Source organism: Lycium barbarum, unplaced genomic scaffold, assembly GCF_019175385.1.
Source record: "Lycium barbarum isolate Lr01 unplaced genomic scaffold, ASM1917538v2 unchr_scaffold_07, whole genome shotgun sequence".
Classification (NCBI taxonomy): domain Eukaryota; kingdom Viridiplantae; phylum Streptophyta; class Magnoliopsida; order Solanales; family Solanaceae; genus Lycium; species Lycium barbarum.
This window is the reverse complement of record NW_026843404.1, coordinates 222,230-240,776: the sequence shown is the minus strand read 5'-3', so window position 1 is coordinate 240,776 and position 18,547 is coordinate 222,230. Positions and strand designations below refer to the sequence as shown.

At 37.6% G+C, this 18,547-nt stretch overlaps 1 protein-coding gene across 1 annotated transcript; it reads left to right on the top strand.

The window, feature by feature from the left end:
• LOC132625592 (mediator of RNA polymerase II transcription subunit 23-like) lies at window positions 1-18,547 on the top strand (the record flags this gene model as incomplete). Its single annotated transcript, XM_060340204.1, has 10 exons — window positions 1-294; window positions 722-765; window positions 4,255-4,354; window positions 4,476-5,444; window positions 8,574-8,808; window positions 9,414-9,631; window positions 10,143-10,350; window positions 13,461-13,741; window positions 14,142-14,225; window positions 18,518-18,547. Coding segments are annotated over exons 1-10 (2,355 nt in total), but the record flags the coding sequence as incomplete, so codon positions are not given.

Here is an 18,547-nt window from a genome sequence, read left to right as displayed (position 1 = left end):
TTAGTCAGCGTAATTCTTACGAGTATCCTTCAAATAGAAGTCTGAAACAGTCCATTGGTGTAATTCAGTGGCTCGAAGGAAGAAGAGCCTCCACTAGAGAAGAAAAGGATGCTGCGAGTTCCGACTCCAAGCAGTCGTCAAGACACACCAGAAATGGAGCATAACACACAGGCACAGACACAGCCACAGCCACAGCCACAGCCTCAATCTCAGCCAATGTTAAGACCCCACAACCACCAGTTTCATCCCTCTCGACCTGCCATCCTTGATCTTTTCAATCTCTACTTAGGACTGGTAACACTACCCTTTATTTATTTCTTTCCTTTCTTATTCACCCAATTACTTATCTTCTTCAATTTATCCACTCTATGAAATTCACTGTTTCAAATTTTCTTATTTCATTCGAAGTTCTTTTCTTTATATTCGTGGTGTCTGGACCAGCTTCCACGTGATACTGATCACCTCCCACTAGCAATAAGTATCAAGTAACTCTATCTACTAAGGTTTAGACAGAGGAAAGAAATCACCTAGTGTTTTTGTTTTTGATTGAATTTAAACCTGATACCCTGTACCCTTTGGGTGCTGAAAGTTTACTTCTTTTTTGTTTTTTCGTTTGGCAGCAAAGTCCCCCCCAAAGGTCACTGTTTTATCGTTATTCTCTTCTTCAAGTTTTTGTTTGGTTGCAAAGTTTTCATTTTGTCTATTGTATGTTCTTTCACAGAAAAATTCTGGACAAAAATCAGATGATTCTATCAGAGAACCTCCGTAAGTCTACTCTTTTCATTCTAAAATGTATAATTAGTTTCAAGCACTATTTTTGCACTTGAATCACATAATTTGTTTTGTTTATCGAGTTTTAAAAGCTTCACAGCTTAACTATAAATTATCTGTCTCCAAATTATTTTATACAAATGCAAAGGGGGAAATTCTAATTACCAAGCTCCTCAAATGAAAAAAAAAAAGTTAGTTTACTTGATTCAGGTTATATAGTATGCTCATAATTTTAGGGATTGGGGCTCCCTAGACTGCCGCAATTGAAAGAACCTTTAAGATAATTTGATAAAAAGCTATGACGTGTTGTCGGTGCTGCATTTCGAACAAAGTGGAGATGTGGATTGCTATTCATTGGATTAAAAGCAGAGGAAATTGTAGCTGGAATTATTGCAAACTAAGATGACTTCATACAGAAGGAGACCTTTCTCAGCCATTTTGTTTTATTGGTTTTTGTTCTCGTGGGATGGTATTTTGGGTATATTGGACTTGGCCCTCCGTATATTGGCGTAAATGCACCAAATTTTTTATTTATTATCTTTGGATCATATTTCGCATTACCAACTCATGAACATGAGCAAAGAGAAATCGGAGGTGGGACTGAAGACATGACAACATTATGGTTTACCTTACGAAGTTGCACAAGGACTTACTAATTATCAGAATAAAATAGGTTTATTATACCTGCAATCAACATCATTCCTTGCTTCATCTTAAGAAGAGGACAAAAATTAAATTGAGAGTTTTGGTTTTTACACATCTATGTTGCTTGCACTGTTCTCCAGGAAAAAGTAAACAAAATGAGTTCTAAAGATATTATCATATTACAGTTTAGGAGCACTTTTGTAATTTGAAAATTCCAGTAAACTCTTTTTGTTCCTTTTACTTTGGTGGGGGGTGAATGCCATACTGATCTTATTCGGCAACCATTCTGTTCTCATGGCAAGAGAAAGCAACAATCTTTTTATTTTCAGATGGTTAAGCTTAGAACCACCTTTTTTTTATATCTAAATTTTAAAATGCTCCCAGTCACATTCCCCAAGACTTTTCTCTCTCCTACTTCCTAGGAGGGGGAACTCACTTTTCCGGTGTCTTTCTGCCAGAGAAATCCATTTTATTTCCTTTCCTATTAAGCTATTACCTTCTGTGATAGTTATTTTCTTTTTCTTTTTTCTCTTTCAGCCTGGTTATCTCTCTTCACTAGGATGGGAGAGAACAGGATCTACTTTAATGCTGGGTTCAAGTCCTTTGATGTTACCAGATGGTTTTCTGTAGGCATAGTGTGGCATGAATGGGTAGAAAGGAAGTCGGAAGATGATAAGGTCATCCATGAGCAGCAAGATCATGGAATGCATATGTTTCACTCTAAAAGAAGCATCAAGAGACAATAAGTTGGTGGTTAGGAGATGGAAAACCATAGAAGGTGATTTGTACTGTAAACATAATGAACATGGGAGATATATGAGCATTTTATCATTAAATGGTGGTGGAACACTTATCATCCATGAACTAGCTCTGAATGCAGGTTGGTGTGACTTAGGCTGCATTTGTTTTCATTAAGATTAAGACGTCTGAATCTGAATGCACATCTGAATGATTAAGATGTTATCTCTACATCTGAATATTACATAATTAAGACTGTTTGTTTTTAACATCTGAATGAATATAATTTCATTTTATTTCCAAATTATTACTATCTTCGTCCCAATTTATGTGGTACAGTTCGAATTTCGATAGTCAAATTTCTTAATTTTGACTGCAAATTCGGACATAGAATCTCTAAATTTTTTTAAATAAAATTTGCATATTTAAAAATTATGTAAGAAGTACTATATGTTACAATGATTAACAAATTCAAAATATTTAAAAGACATATAAAATATTTGCAGTCCAAACCAAACTTGGTTTGACTCTTAAAATCCGAAAGACCACACATAATTTGGGAGGGGGGAGTAATAATTAACATAATAAAAAAAAGAGCTTTGAACTATCTTCAAAATCCTTCTCTAAACTCAAAGTTCAAAGACAAAAAAGAAGAAATTAATACAATTTCTAAACATATTTATTTTCTCAATTCCCAAGATTCATCCAACCACCTACTCTCACTAAGAGACCCACCATTTTTGCCGCATAACTGAATTAAAGATCACCACTGTCATGATGGTGGTGGGTGGGTTTTCTAGATCTTGTTCATGGTTGTTTTCCATGTATTGATATATGGTTATATGTCATTGGTAATTTTTCTAGCAATGAATTTCAATTATATTATCTTAGGCCAGTAGAGGAGTGATGATTGGGAAGAAGCATGGTCAACAATGGAGATTGTTTCTTGCTTCCTTTGTTTTAGAGGTTGAATTATAGTTTATTATTTCCATTAGTCCGACAATAGATAAGAGAGATAGATGAATAAAGAGGCAGGGTTAGAAATCCTTAAGCATGAATGATTTGGGTTTCTACGGGGAGATAAAATTAGAGAAGAAGAAAAAGTTTAGTAGTAAAATTTAACATTAAAAAATAAAAGAGCAAGCATAGATCTGAATGATTTTCAGACACTGTTTAGGATCTGACCTGTTAAGAGGTATTAAGTGGTTAGATACTCAACAAAAACAAATGCAGTTAATGGACTGAGATCTGAAATATTCAGATTCAGACCTCTATTAAGTGTAAACAAATGAGGACTTAGCATTTAAGATCAAGAGGTTCATTAAACAGAATCATCTATTTAGACAGAATCAGTTAATCATCTATTTCTACATTGTAAGATTACAGGACAACTCTGGTGAATATTCTTAAAGCAGTAAGGCATATCTTTGACTATGCATGGTAAGGTTTCAGAAGCACTAAAGAGTTGGGAGGAAGCAGGTTTGAAGGCAAAAGACAGAAGTAGATGGAGAATTGTCCCTGCTTGTATCTGGTGGACAATATGGAAGGAGAGGAACTCTAGATGTTTTGAGAATGTAGAGAATGGCATATAGAAGGTCAAGCTGAATTGTATTTTTTGTTATGTTTTTTGTGTGATCAGATATACTCAAATGATACTGTCTCTATCATTGATGTTTTAGGTTCAATATAGTCATAGGACAGTAGATTTTTGGAGTTCTCTTGTATATATGGTTTCAGTACAACCCGTGTACTGTTTTGCTCATAATTAAATATAGCTACAGTTACCAGTTCAAAAAAAAAAAAAAAAAAGCTTAGAAGCATGTACTGTCTGATTAGGAGAGATTTGTTACAGCTGTACAATAGCTTTAAAACATTATGTATTTCTGTAAGTAGCTGAAATATTTTTTTCCATGTTTATCCTCGAAAGATCAGACCTGTTAGATGCTTTACTTAAATTCTTCACTTCTACTTTCATTTCAAACTTGTGCATATTTGCTTTATGATGCCAAAAGTCTTATGATTGATTGCACTGACTCAAAAAAAAAAAAAAAATGAAAAAGAAAAGAGAAGGAAGTCTTATGATTGGTTAGAGATTTACAGGAACAAGACACAGAAGCGAGTAACTGCTCTTAACAGAGAGCTTCCTCCACGAAATGAACAATTTCTCTTAGATTTTGGCCAGCTGCAGAGCCAGTTTACTGTAAGTTTTTCACTTGGAGAACAATCGCTCTGTTAGATCTTTGCTTTCTTTTATCTTCTGTGTTACATCTGATAATTCTAATGGACACATGCTTGTTCTTGTGTCTGACATGTTACTCCAGGACCAGGAACAGTTGCGTGCAGTGGCAGAATCTGTTCTTATTTCTCTGGTTATTCATTGCAGTAGTCACGCACCTCGTGCAGAATTTCTTCTCTTTGCCATATGCTGTTTGTCTAGTATAGGATGCATAAACTGGGATACTTTCTTGCCTTCTCTTCTCTCCTCGGTTTCATCAACTGAGATATCCGCTAGTCAGGGTAATCAACCATCTGGTGCTAATTTAACATCTGGATTGCTGCCATCTTCCACCACAGTAGCGACTACCTCTAATTTTCAGTCATCAAATCCTGCATCTCCTTTGCCCACTGTCCATTGTATTGGGTCCCCTGCTCATTCAGCAGCTGAACCCTCATCTTCTGCTGCTTTGTCTCCATTGAAGTCTTCTGATGTTAATGGTATTAGCCAGCAGTATATTGCAAAAGTGAATTTGTTGACAACGGATAATGCTACAAGCAGTCTGCGTCAGTTATGTTGCAAAATTATTTTAACCGGTCTAGATTCTAATCTTAAGCCAGTAACACATGCCGAAGTTTTCCACCATATGTTGAATTGGTTGATTAATTGGGACCAAAAGTTACATGGTGTTGATGAATTCGACAGTGCGAAATATTGGAAACCAGATAAGGCCCTAATTGAGTGGCTACACAGTTGTTTAGACGTTATTTGGTTGCTGGTTGAGAATGATAAATGCCGCATACCGTTTTATGAACTTCTCCGGAGTGGGTTGCAGTTTTTAGAAAATATACCAGATGATGAAGCTCTGTTTACTCTTATTTTGGAGATCCATCGGAGGCGAGATATGATGGCTATGCATATGCAAATGTTGGATCAACACCTTCACTGCCCTACATTTGGGACCCCTCGACTTCTGCCTCAAGCCACTGCTAATTCGTCCGGTGAAGCAGTAGCTAACATGAGATATTCACCAATTACATATTCTAGTGTGCTTGGGGAACCATTGCATGGAGAGGTATGTATATGTGATCTTATTAGAAACATGTTAAAATGTCATTTAGAAGCATACTGATAAAATATGAAAATAGGAATCTGTTTGCTTGAGAACAAAGGAGAAGGTGAGACATCTTCCAGACTGAAAGAACATTTTAGCATCAAATTTGGCATTCCTCTTGGTCTTCACATTTTAGCATCAAATTTGGCATTCCTCTTAGTCTTCTTGACATCAACAATAATATTATATGTTCGATCTGTGATTCAAAATTCATGTATAACTTTTGTTTGTGCCCCACTTTAGTCTAAGGAGGATAGTGCCCCAATAAATGTACTTCAATTATTCTTGACTAAATGGTTTTGGTCCTGTATTATACTTATCCAAAAAGAAGAAAGATCTAGAACATCACTTTCGTGCTTATTTGCTGAAGCTTATTAAAAACACCGACTTGATACACCTCCAACGCCAACGTTTGGTTGAATTAGTCAAGGCCTGTTACTTATCAAACATAAAAAATAAAAACTAATAGAGCTGTTATTTAGGAATGCAGAAACGTGGCAACATTCATTGTTTTTCAATCAACTACTATAGATTTTAATGGCTTTTGCCAGTAAGAGTTGGGCAGTTTCGAAGATTAGGATATGATTTCTAGTGACTAGTAGTATGTTAGGAATTTTTTTGCTAGTGTTGCTGTTAGAAAATATTGCGGGACTCTGATTCTAAATCGTATCTTTCTTGCTGCTCGGAACATATGGAGAATTATGGTATAGCGGTGTTTCGCCTAAACCAATGGATTGGGGCAGTTATTACTTTAAGTTTGATTTTTTGCTTGTGATGTGTAGACACTTGCTTACAATTCTTAAATTTTGAGTTCAAAGTGCTCTGGTGTCCTAAAATTGGATGTAAGTTGGGTATTGGCGGTAAAAAGCAGGGATAGTCTTGGTTTTGATTTGTGGGATCTTGGATTATAGAAATGGCTTTGCTGGTAGTTTGTGGAGGTTAGGCTGGCGTATCTGATCTGTTCTATAGTGATTAGAGCCTATGTCTAATGCCTTTTTATGTGGTCGGCTCTGAGTGAGATGGATGTTTCCACATGCTCTGGCCATTTCTGATTCTTAGTTGATTGGGTTGGGTCCTTCCTTATCCAGTTCTCTTTAGTTGATTGGGTGTAGTCTTTCGTTACCTAGTCTAATGGTTCTTTTTAGAACTTCCTGTGATTATATCCCTGAGTTCATTAAATCTAAACCTTACCATGTAGGTCATACTCCTATTAAACCTGATAAATGGCCCTGACCTAGCAAACAGAGGAGATCTAATCATCCTATCTTCAGCTCATGGATGCCTTAATTTATGTTCCCATATTTTTTATATTTCTTTCACGAATTTTCAGAATTTCTTCAATTTGTTAAGTGTTTTCTGTGCTGAAATTTAACATGACTAGTTCTTTTTTTTTTTTAATCAGTAAAATAAGGTAACCACTTTATTAACCACTAAACGTCCAAACCACCTCATTGGGTCCCTTTTGGAGTCAGATTATCTATAAGGTAATAAGGAGATGGTATAGGCTGCCGCCAAGTGGACTGAATCACATGTATTCGTCATTATCTTTAGGATGGGGTTTCTAGTGATACCCAAAAATCCAGTTACAACTTTTTACGTCATATCCTGAGCAGAACCAGACTGCTGAATCATATTTGGGGCACATTTATGGATGCTGAGCTTCTTGTCTCAGTCAGGAGCTGCACAGAGGTGTTCGACCAAGAGATGAAGTATGTAACTTGGGATCAAAGGCAGGTTCAATCTGCATGAAATAATTTTAGGCTATAGCTATGATGTTATTATAAAAGAAGGCTATAACATATGATGCATCAACGATCAGCTCTTAGCCCGTTTTTATTTGCCTTGGTGATGGATGGATTGGCGCGACAAATTCAAGGTGAGGTGCCTTGGTATATGTTGTTCGCGGATGACATAGTCTTGATTGACGAGACTCGTAGCGGAGTTAACGCTAAGCTGGAGGTGGAGACAGACGTTAAGAGTCTAAAGGATTTAAGTTGAGTAGGACCAAGACAAAGTACTTGGAGTGCAGGTTCAGTGGCGTACCGCATGAGGCTGACGTGAAAGTGAGGCTTGGTACCCAGGCCATCCAAAAGAAGGGATGTTTCAAGTATCTTGGGTCTATTATACAAGGGAATGGGAATATCGACAATGATGTTACACATCGTATTGGTGCAGGGTGGATGAAATGGAGGCTCGCTTTCGGAGTGCTGTGTGACAATAAAGTGCCACCAAAACGTAAAGGCAAGTTCTACAAAGTGGTGGTTAGACCGACTTTGTTGTACGGGGCGGAGTGTTGGCCAGTCAAAAACTCTACGTTCAGAAGATGAAAGTCAAAGTCACGGAACTGAGAACGTTGCGGTGGATATGTGGGCACACTAGGAGAGATAGGATTAGGAATGAAGATATCTGGGACAAGGTAGGAGTGGAATCGGTAGATGACAAGCTGCGGGAAGCGAGGCTGAGATGGTTTGGGCATGTGAAGAGGAGAGGCACAGATGCCCCAGTGTGGAGGTTGGCTATGGACGGTTTCAGGAGAGGTAGAGGTAGGCCAAAGAAGTATTGGGGAGAGGTGATTAGACAGGACATGACGTTGTTTCAGCTTACCGAGAACATGACCTTAGATAGGAGGTTGTGGAGGACGCAGATTAGGGAGAAGACTAGTAGGTAGTCTTGCTTATTCCTTCGAACTAGTAGTTGTATTTTTGCCCATTCGTTTAGTGTCCTTTGACTTCTGCTTATATTTGTTGGGCCTTGTACTTCGATTATCTCATTTGTCTATGGTAGCTACTGCTTCATTTCTTTCCAGACTATTCTATCATGATCTTCTCTTTTTCATATTGCTTTGTTATGCCTGTCCTTATCTGACCTCGTTTTCTTGTTTTCTCTTGAGCCGAGGGTCTTTCGGAAACAGCCTCCCTACCATTCAAGGTGGGGGTAAGGTCTGCGTACACTCTACCCTCCCCAGATCTCACATTGTGGGATTCCACTGGGTATGTTGTTGTTGCTGCAAAAGCTGATCTATAATACCTCTGTTGTTTAGTTAAAGAATCCTTTTGTTGTTTAAATTTACTTGCATTTATTTGGAAACAGGATCTTGCAGCATCCATTCAAAAAGGAAGTCTGGATTGGGAGCGAGCTTTGCGTTGTCTAAAGCATGCTCTTCGGAACACTCCATCACCAGACTGGTGGAGACGTGTGCTTCTCGTGGCTCCCTGTCACAGGAATCCTGCCCAGGCTCCAACTGCGGGTGCTGTTTTTACGTCGGAAATGGTTTGCGAGGCAGTTATTGAAAGAATTGTTGAATTATTGAAGTTGACTAATTCAGGCAATATTCTCAGACTTCAAACTCTGCTTGAGATTGTATTAGGACTTGCCAGTTTGTACATTTCTCAATTTTCCCCTTCTCTTTCTTATAATGTTATTATCAATATTACTATTCGCATAGAGTATCTCCTGCATAGTGCTTCCCTTTCATATCCTGGCTATGAGAATTCAATCTTCATTGTCGTGTGAAAGTAAAAATTGTATTAATCTGATAGAAAACAAAACAAAAAAAAAGAATGGTTTCTCAGTTGATTCAGAAAGCTCCATCCAAGGGCATGGCATAAAGGAAAATGTCAATGCTTTGAAAGAAAGTAAAGGAAGACACGAGAGTATTTTTCTGAATTGTTGTGCTATATGACCTTAACTTGTCTAACTTGACAATAAAGTGTAATACGGGTGTTTGCTGTGGGTGAGAACTGTGCACCAGGATGTGTGCTTCTTTGAGAAAGGTCGCTTGCATTCTTGGGTCACATTATATGTTTACTCTCAGACAATCTGTCCATTTAATTAGTTTATTGTTGATATTTGATTTACTCTGTTTGCTAGTAAGTTGCTCTCCCCCTTTGTGATTGACATAGTTTGATAGCTTTACTGTACTCTCTGCAGAAATTAATTGCTGGCAGGAGTGGCTTATATTCTCAGATATATTCTTTTTTCTCGTGAAAAGTGGATGTGTTGATTTTGTGGAGTTTGTGGACAAGTTAGTATTGCGAATTCAAGAGGGTGATCAACAAATACTTAGGACAAACCATGTTACGTGGTTACTTGCGCAAATTATTCGGGTTGAACTGGTGATGAATGCTTTAAATACAGACTCAAGAAAGGTTATCCATCTTGGCTATAAGCTGATTACTTTTTTATAGATAAGAAAAATATATACTGATTGAACTTTAATACAATTGTTTTGGCAGTGACCTTGCTGTTTTATGTGCTAGGTGATTGCATTGCTTACATATTTATCTGTCTCGATTTTTGAGAATTATTGGGGAAAGATTACGGAGGGAGAAGGGCCCTCCACCATTGGGTGGTTCGAGTCACCAAGGGGCAAGTGGGAAAAAGCCACTGTTGGCTCCTTGGAAGGGGAGGGGTGGGATAGATTTGGGGGTGGTTGAGGTTTGTTAGAAGAAAATTCCCGATTCAGGTGCTGAACCAGAAATGCGTCATTGCCAGTTTTTATTCATGTTTAAAGCTTTTAGTATCTCAATCTTGTAGCATTTTTACTTTTTATTTTGTTTTTCCTGCTTGTCATGTTGATATAAGTTATAATTAGATTATGCTTTTGATGTTTTAGCCGCTCGTGGTATGTTTTTTGTGATTTTCACAATTTGCTGTTAGGTGGAGACAACCAGAAAGATTCTTTCGTTCCATAAAGAGGAGAAAAGCTCTGATCCCAATAATCCTCAAAGTATCCTACTTGATTTCATTAGCAGTTGTCAGAACTTGCGCATTTGGACACTAAATACAGCAACAAGAGAATATCTGAATAATGAGCAGCTACAAAAGGGAAAGCAAATTGATGAATGGTGGAGACAAGTTAACAAAGGTAGTCATTTCATTAAACTGTACGAATTTAAAACAAGTTCCTTCATTTTGCGTAACTGGTAAAGTTGCTGCCATGTGACCAGGAGGTCACAGGTTTGAGCCGTGGAAACATCTTGTAGAAATGCAGGGGTCGTCCCTTCCCCGGACCCCGCTCATAGCGGGAGCTTAGTGTGCCGGGCTGCCCTTCCTTCATTTTGCGATATATTTTTGGTTTCAAAAATAAGGTGTTGGCTATCGACATATCTATTACCTCCCTCCTCTGTATTGCCTTTTTTTTTTTTTTTTTTTTTTTGTGGTTAAGGTCTTTATTTCCTCTATATCGGTCATTAGAAATATCATGGTTTTAATTCCACTAAAACAATGAAAATGGAAATGCTGTCCAAGTTACCGTTTTCACCAATTAAGGTTTCAGACTTTTGGAGTTAGTCAGGCGGAAATCATGTTGCTGATGGGGTTATGTCTGTACAAAATATTGATAAAGCTGCTGCTGCATATATGGGGATTGGGAACCAGTAGTATCAGCAAAGAGTGATGATGTAATTTAAGTTCAACCATTGAAAGAAGCTATTACAGTTTCTTTGAATCCATAATGAAAAAAAAAGATGTATAAGGCGATATCAATTAGTTGGAATTAAGGCTTAGGCATGTTCGTAACTTGTAAGCTTACATTAGGTCCAATGTTTTTGTAGGAGTGTCCTTAGTCTTATAAAATTTGTATGTCAGTGGAAAGTAGAATAAATAGAGAAATTCTAGTCTTGAAGGACCTAATTGTTGAATATTTGAATGAAATGGGGTCAGTGAGTGAGGATTCATGTAGCCAACCCCAATTAGCTTGGGATTAAGGTGTAGTTGTATTGTTATCTTAACAAAGTGATATGCCAAGACCTTTCTAGATTGTATCAGAAACATACATCAAATGGAGTTGGGGTGATGTCTGGGAAATTTTGATATGCGTGCATGGTTCTAATGCTGGTGTTGGAGGTCTGAGTTGATACTACTTTGGCCTAAATTTTCATAAGGGTGGTAACATGATGTACAGAGTCTGGCAGCTGCATTGTGTTGGAAGGCTGGAAGGAGAAGTGTTATAAGCTTTGAATGGAAACCCCTGTAAAGGGCGGCAATAACTCTAATATTCCTAAGGTTGCGAAATCATTGTCGCGCTGTCCACCATCAAACAATGATATGATGATTTCTTAGTCTGGAACTAGACATTTGGAAACTGATCAGAAGTGTTAGACAAATGGTGCGTTAACTCACAGCAACCCTCATTTGGAGGGAGCTCGCATACCTGTATCCCCTGTTTTCATATGTTGCACTTTCTTGGCGCTTCTTTTGTTGTATTTAAAGCTATTGAACTCTTTGTGAAAAAATATATATTTTTTTTAAAGAAAGTTATTGAATGTTAAAAAAAAAATCATGGTCGAATAACTGACGTTTGAGACATTCGTCATAGGAATTTTTTAGGCCGTCCTTTTGCTTGATAGTAATACAATGGGTTCTTCCCTAATGTGGTTTGACCTTCCCTAGCCCATGCAGATTGCGGGGGCTTAGTACACCGACTACCTATTATATTAATCAAACTTCCTTTCCAACTGTCCTTTGATGTTTTCTTCGCTTCTATTTATATCTTTGAAAGTGTGAGATCATTCCAGTTGGTGAGGTGGAGAATATTGAGGTCTTAGCACATGTGCTGAATTTCAAGATTAGGGTTCTTTCTCCTGCTTATCTTGGTTTACCTCTAGGAGCAGCTAAGAAGGACCGGTAGCTTGGAATCCGGTGATAAAAAGGCTAGAAAATAGGCTTGCAAGTTGGCAAAAGAGATATTTATCTAAAGGGGGGTGGGTTTTGGGGGGGGGGGGGGGTGGTGAGTGTTAATTAAGAGTATGCAGTCGAGCATTCCCTCATACTTCATGTCTTTGTTACACGCCCAGTAAGTGTTGCAGGGAAGTTAGAAAACTTCATTGGGATTTTTTATGGGATAGCTCAAGCGGGGAAAGAAAGTTTCACTTGGTAAATTGGGCGATTTTCACTACACCAAAGTGTTGGGTTGGCTGGGGGATAAAGATCATAGGGTATTTAACAAGGTGCTATTGAGAAAGTGGCTATGGAGGTTTGGGGTAGAGGTGAATGCTTTTTGAAGAAGGGTGATTGCAGAGAGGTATGGGGTTTTGGAAGGGGTGTAGAGGGCTAGAAATGCTTCACTTTCATATGGGCGTGGTTTATGGTGGAATATTTCAAAGGAGTGGGAAGAGTTCAATGGGAATATAGGGTGAGTTTCTGGGAACATAGGTGGTGGGGGAACAACATTTTGAGAATCACATTTCCTAACATGTATAGAATTTCTTGACAAAAAAGATGTCAATTCAAGGGTTATGGAGTATACAAGGGGGAGAAGTGCATTACAATTTGAGGTTTAGGAGAAATTTGCAAGACTGGAGTTTGAAGATTTCAAAACCTGATTGTTATTTGTAGAAAACCATGTCTTCTTGTAAGGGTTTCTATTTTCTTTGCTATACTTCTTGTAAACGGGCAAGCTTTTGCCCTTTCTTTAATGAAACTCATTACTTTATAAAAAATAAATAATATAAGCTCAACTATTTATTAAACGTATTGTATAGTCAAGTGACCTCACGTAGAGGAGACTGAGCGTAATTTGTTTCTCGTGCGATGTTGGAGTACCTTTTTTTCTTGGGCAAGCAGCAATGAAGCTGCTGAACCTAAACAGAAAGATACTTTAAATATCTAGTGGAGCTCAGGGTAGCTTTAGCTTAGTAATAAATAAGGAATTGAGCAGAATCACCTGGGTTCAATTGGTATGCAGCCGTCTGAATATGTCCAAGTCTCGGTGGAGTGGATGTTGAGCTCTTGTTAAATTTTGTTGCTCAACCTTTTCCTGTCTATGTGAGTCAGACAGGGTCTTCTCTTCTCTGTTGTGCTTTCATGCAGCCAATTCTATTGAACGCAGATAGGTCGTTATGTTTAAACTTGGTTTGGCTGGAACAGGGTATTCTTCAGTTTCTAGCTACTGAGGATTACTTTGCCTCCCCAAGCCCTTCTCTTTTGAGATTTCTTTTGATTAGCATTATTGGTTTTTGTTTTGCATATGCTCAGGGGAACGCATGATGGATTATATGAATTTGGATGATAGATCAATTGGGATGTTTTGGGTTGTGTCCTACACCATGGCTCAGCCTGCTTGTGAAACTATCATGCACTGGTTAACCTCCGCGGGGGTTACTGAGCTTTTACCTGGACCAAATTTGCAGTCCAATGAGAGATTGATGGTGATGCGTGAAGTTAGCCCGCTGCCAATATCATTGTTATCGGGATTGTCCATAAATTTATGCTTGAAACTGGCTTATCAGATGGAAGAATCAATGTTTTCTGGACAGGTACTTATTATAGGTTCCTCCTATTGGTCCTCCACCGCACCCCCCCCCCCCCCCCCCCCAAAAAAAAAAAAAACACAATGTAAAACAAAAGAAGAAATTGTTTTTCTCAAGATCGCTGATCAACTCATCTGACATACCTTCTCTATGTATAAAAAGTTCAGTTCTCATGAGCGACACTACGAGATTTTGTGAAAAGATTTGAATGTCTCTCTTGTTCCACTCTTTCTTGCGGTTTTATTTGCTTGGATCCTGTTGTTTTGTAGGATTGTTATACAGCTTTATGAACCTACTAACTCCACTCTGACCGGAGCTAGCCAGTAGTTTCCACCTTCCTATTTTCTTTTGATGCTTCATTGCACCAGTTATTAATGCATAATATCATTCTATCATTTCATTGCAGGCCGTGCCTAGTATTGCTCTGGTTGAAACATACTGTAGGATGATGCTCATTAATCCCCATTCGTTGTTTCGTTCACTCTTAACTGTAACTTCTCTTTTCCTCTTCTAATATTCCTTTTTTGATATATAATTCTCTGGCATGTCACTGCATTTTCTCTGGAATTACATTCATTGCGTCAAGCTTCAGTGCAAAAGAAACCTCCCAAGAATGTCACATGTGGTTGATTTATCTACCAGATTTGCGGTAATATGATAATCTCTGTATAAGTTACTTTAATCATGGCTCGGTACTATGTTGCGCCCTAACAGGATCTTAAAATGGATGTCAAAGGCAATAAATGTTGAGTTATTCCACCAAATATGGGAACTGGATAGAGTCCTCTTATCTCAAACATCTCTGTCTAGTTTGAGAACAAGAAGTTATGAAGAATCTGCTGCTTCCTCCTCTGAGTGTCTCCACTACAAATTCCTCTGATAAGTAGCATGACCTGTATTTTAGGGCCTTCAACTAGTTGGAAAATTTAAATTCATCAAGGCAGAAAAATAACTATGATTGGATAGGCACAAAGTCAGCGTAGATGGTCTTTTACCATTATGAAAGGACATAGCTACTCGGTTTGTATCTTCCAGTGATTTTCTTATTTTGGAAATATTATCTGAAAACTTAAGCTTATCTTTCATTGAAGCACTTTACTGAACGAGACGGTCTTTTACAGTCTATAAGCACCTTACAGTTGGCGCTAGTATAAGACTTGCAGAAAATAAAGATAAGGTTATTTCCGTGATGATAGTTTACAGAAGATCTTAATTGTGTTTGCATCTTCTGACATAACAACCATTCGCTATCTTGTAAATATAAGAATAGCTTATTAGGCTATAATGCCATGAATGGTTTCAGTTTGCATATATTGCAACGTAAATGTTGCATGTGTGGCACTTGCTTATAAAGACAAGTAGCAGAACTTTTGTCCCGCTATGAGATGCCAGTAACTTATTTTTTGTTTGTTTGTTAAGAAGTAACTTATCTGACTTGTTAGTCTCTTTTGTTAATCATTATGATAAAATCCGAACTATTTATTGTTACTGTAAAAAGGTAAAATACTTGATTAATTTCATTGATATGTTTCCCATAAATCTGGGGTTATACAGAAACATATATATTGTATAGGAGGAGAAAAAAAATCTGAAATATGATATTCTAGATTACAACAATTATCGTAAAATCGTAGAGGATCAGATCCTGATATGGAGAATATTCCTGGATGCTCTATAATCCAACACTTCCCTCAAAACGGCGGATAAATACAAAATTCTTTCATAAGATCACGAATGCAAATAGAAGGTACGACATGATTGATAAGTTAAAAGTGAATGGGGGATTGGAGGAGGATCAGGAAGTAATGAAGTGGGAAACAATAAGCTACTACAACAATTTGCACAATGAAAATGAGGTCTGCTTATAATTCAGATTGTCGTAGAATTACAGTGGCTTACAAAGGCCAGCATAATAGGTCGAGACAACCATTAGAATTTGCGAAAGTAAAAAGGCTCTACATCCAAATAGGCCCAACATGGTTTTTGCACTGTTGGCCAGTGATTAAGGCGGACACTATGGGTGCTGTAAACTTGTTTTTCAGATTGGAAGGTTCTAAAGAAGCTTTAATGCTTCTTTTATTGCTCTTATTCCTAAAAGGTCCGATGCAGAGGAAATTAAAGATTTCAGTTAAATAAGTATAATGGGGAGTTTCGCCCCCACTGTTTAGCTTAAGTGACAAAGCTTTAAAGATTTGTGACTTAGGTCATAGGTTCAAGCCCCGTGTCCATGCAAAATAAGCCTATAGTATTTAAGTGGAGAAGGGTAGAGGAGCGAGCCCATTGTTCCCGATTTCGAAGGCTGCAGTTGGTCCTAAGAATTTACCCTGACGGATTTCTCGGTCACTAAAAACATGTTTGATAAGGGGTTTCTACAAGATCATGAGGGTGTTTGGATTGGCTAAATGCTAGTCAAATCAGCTTAAAAGCTCTTTTTGGTTTGTTTTGGTGTTTGACAAATATCAAAAGTGCTTTTAAGCCAAAACTATCCAAACCAAGCCAAAAGCTATAAGTTGGAGTTTCCCAACTTCTGATTTTTTAGCTTAAAAGCTAATTGGGTTTGACCAAGTGATTTACTATTATATCCATATTTTTATGATCTCCAAAGTAACCTCTCTCACTAAAAGCCCTAACTTCATTTTCTTTCTTTTTTCTCCATCCCTCGATGAATGCATTTTTTTGTTTGTTTGTTTATTCAAATGTTTATCAATGATTTCTTCCAACGACTGTCAGTCGATCCAATTACTTTTTTGTTGATTTATGTGAGAACGAATCAATATTTACTTAAACAAAATATAAATAGTAAACTTGAATTCTTTCATTACTCATGAAGTCAAAACATCCATTTCCAAAATGAATAGAACAATAAGTACAGGAAAACTCCAGTAAACTCTTAAAATTTGACTTTTGATATAACCTATGAGATTCCTTTTAAAGCTTGCTGTAATTTCTATAAATTTTTTGCATTGTATGTTATTTACTTACAAACATTCATGAAATTATTAATTAGTATGTATATTTTCTTTAATTAAATACTTTATATCTATGAAAAATAATTTTATTTACTTTTTTAAACTCATTTCTAATGCCTAAAAACTTTAAGGACATTTTAGTAATTTTAACAAAAAAAGTTCTTATAAGCACTTTTTCACCAGACGTATCAACTGCTTCTTTTCAGTTTCGGCTCTTCTATCTAACCACATAGCTACTTAATCATGAATTCAGTTCCAATACTTAACAAATGCTTTTCAGGTGCTTAAAAGCTACTTAAATTCAGCTCTATATCGAAGATGTTGGCAAAAAGAGTTAAGAAAGTAATGAGTGTCTTGGTAGCACACTCAAATGGCTTTTATCTAAGGATAAGGAAGACAAGTTACATATGCAATTTTTTTTTTTTTTTTTTTGAAATTAGTTACATATGCAATTCTTATTGCAAACGAATGCCTTGACAGTAGAAGGAGACAAGGTTTAACTGGGGACTATTTTTGAGGTCGAAGACACTAGCAGGGTCAACGAAAATGCTCTGGAATATGAAGAACCTGAAGCTAAGGTTAGCAGAGAAAGGGTAAAATGGGTGGAAAGTCATTGCTCCTAAAAGTGAGTTCATTGACAATACAGTTAGAAAATAAACTAGTGAAAAGGGAAAGCAAGAAGGTGTGGGAGGATGAAAGGAACTGGGAGAAATGAGAGTGAGAAGGGTGGGTGGATAGAGGGGTCGACAGGGAATAGGGGGACTTTTGTGCACTCGAAGAAAATGTGTCTGGAGCAGCTGGTTTACCATGAAATTAATCACTTACGAAGATCGAGAACCCACTTTTTGCATGAGGAGGGATTTTCCAATATTTCTAGGAAAAATGGCACAAGCAAAAATGTCTGATGTAGTTCAGGAAGTAGTTGCTCAACTTTTGAGAAGGTAGGTGGATGTCGGGGGTTTTCACAGTTCAACAGAAGGGACTAACATGTCATTGGTGAAGCAGGCAACCTTTTACATATTGAAGGGCAACAACAATGTCATAACGCTGCTGGAACCAGTCAAGAGGAGGAGGAGATTTTGGGAGATACGAGAAGAAACAGAGGAAGACTGTAAGGATGGAATCAACTGATAGAGGTACGAGGGAGGCCAATTTTGTAGTGTGGGAAGAAAAAGGAGATTCACAAATATAGACATATGTGTAACTGGTATTATTGCCTAGCCTACATGCAACTTCAGCATTACTCGATGCAGGTGCTTTCCTTTTGTATGATAGTTAATTAGCTTCATTATGCAGGCTTACATCAGATATGAAAGGATACTCTGAATCATACCCCTCGGGCTTTGTCCCTTACCTGTAGGCAGCGAATTCCCTTCACTATCGCTCTGCAAACTACGTAGTAGTCAATTTTAGTGCCAGAATGTCGATGGTATGGTTGGCTTTCAATTGCTTTCTTGATGAACTCGCATGAAGGGCAGTGATTTAGCTATGAGAGAAAGTTCTAATGATCTTGAGGTAACTCAAAAGTACAGGCATTTTTATGTGTCTGTAGAAGCACTTAAGTTCTGTATTCTGTTGGTCAGCAGGTTGTTGATTTTTTATGGTGAATCAGTGCAACATATTAGTGATCATTTCCTTTTGTCTCTTCCTAATTCGGATGAATTGTGCTTCCCTGTATGTAGTGCTGCTAGAATTTCTGTCTAAGTAGTTTTATTTTCTTGGTAGGAGAATTGGATAGTCTAACTCGTGTATTTGTTTGCACACTTTTCTACTGGAGTTGATTTCGTTTTGCTGATGCAAACTTCTATTTCAGCATCTGACATCGAGGAATCCCACCACATTG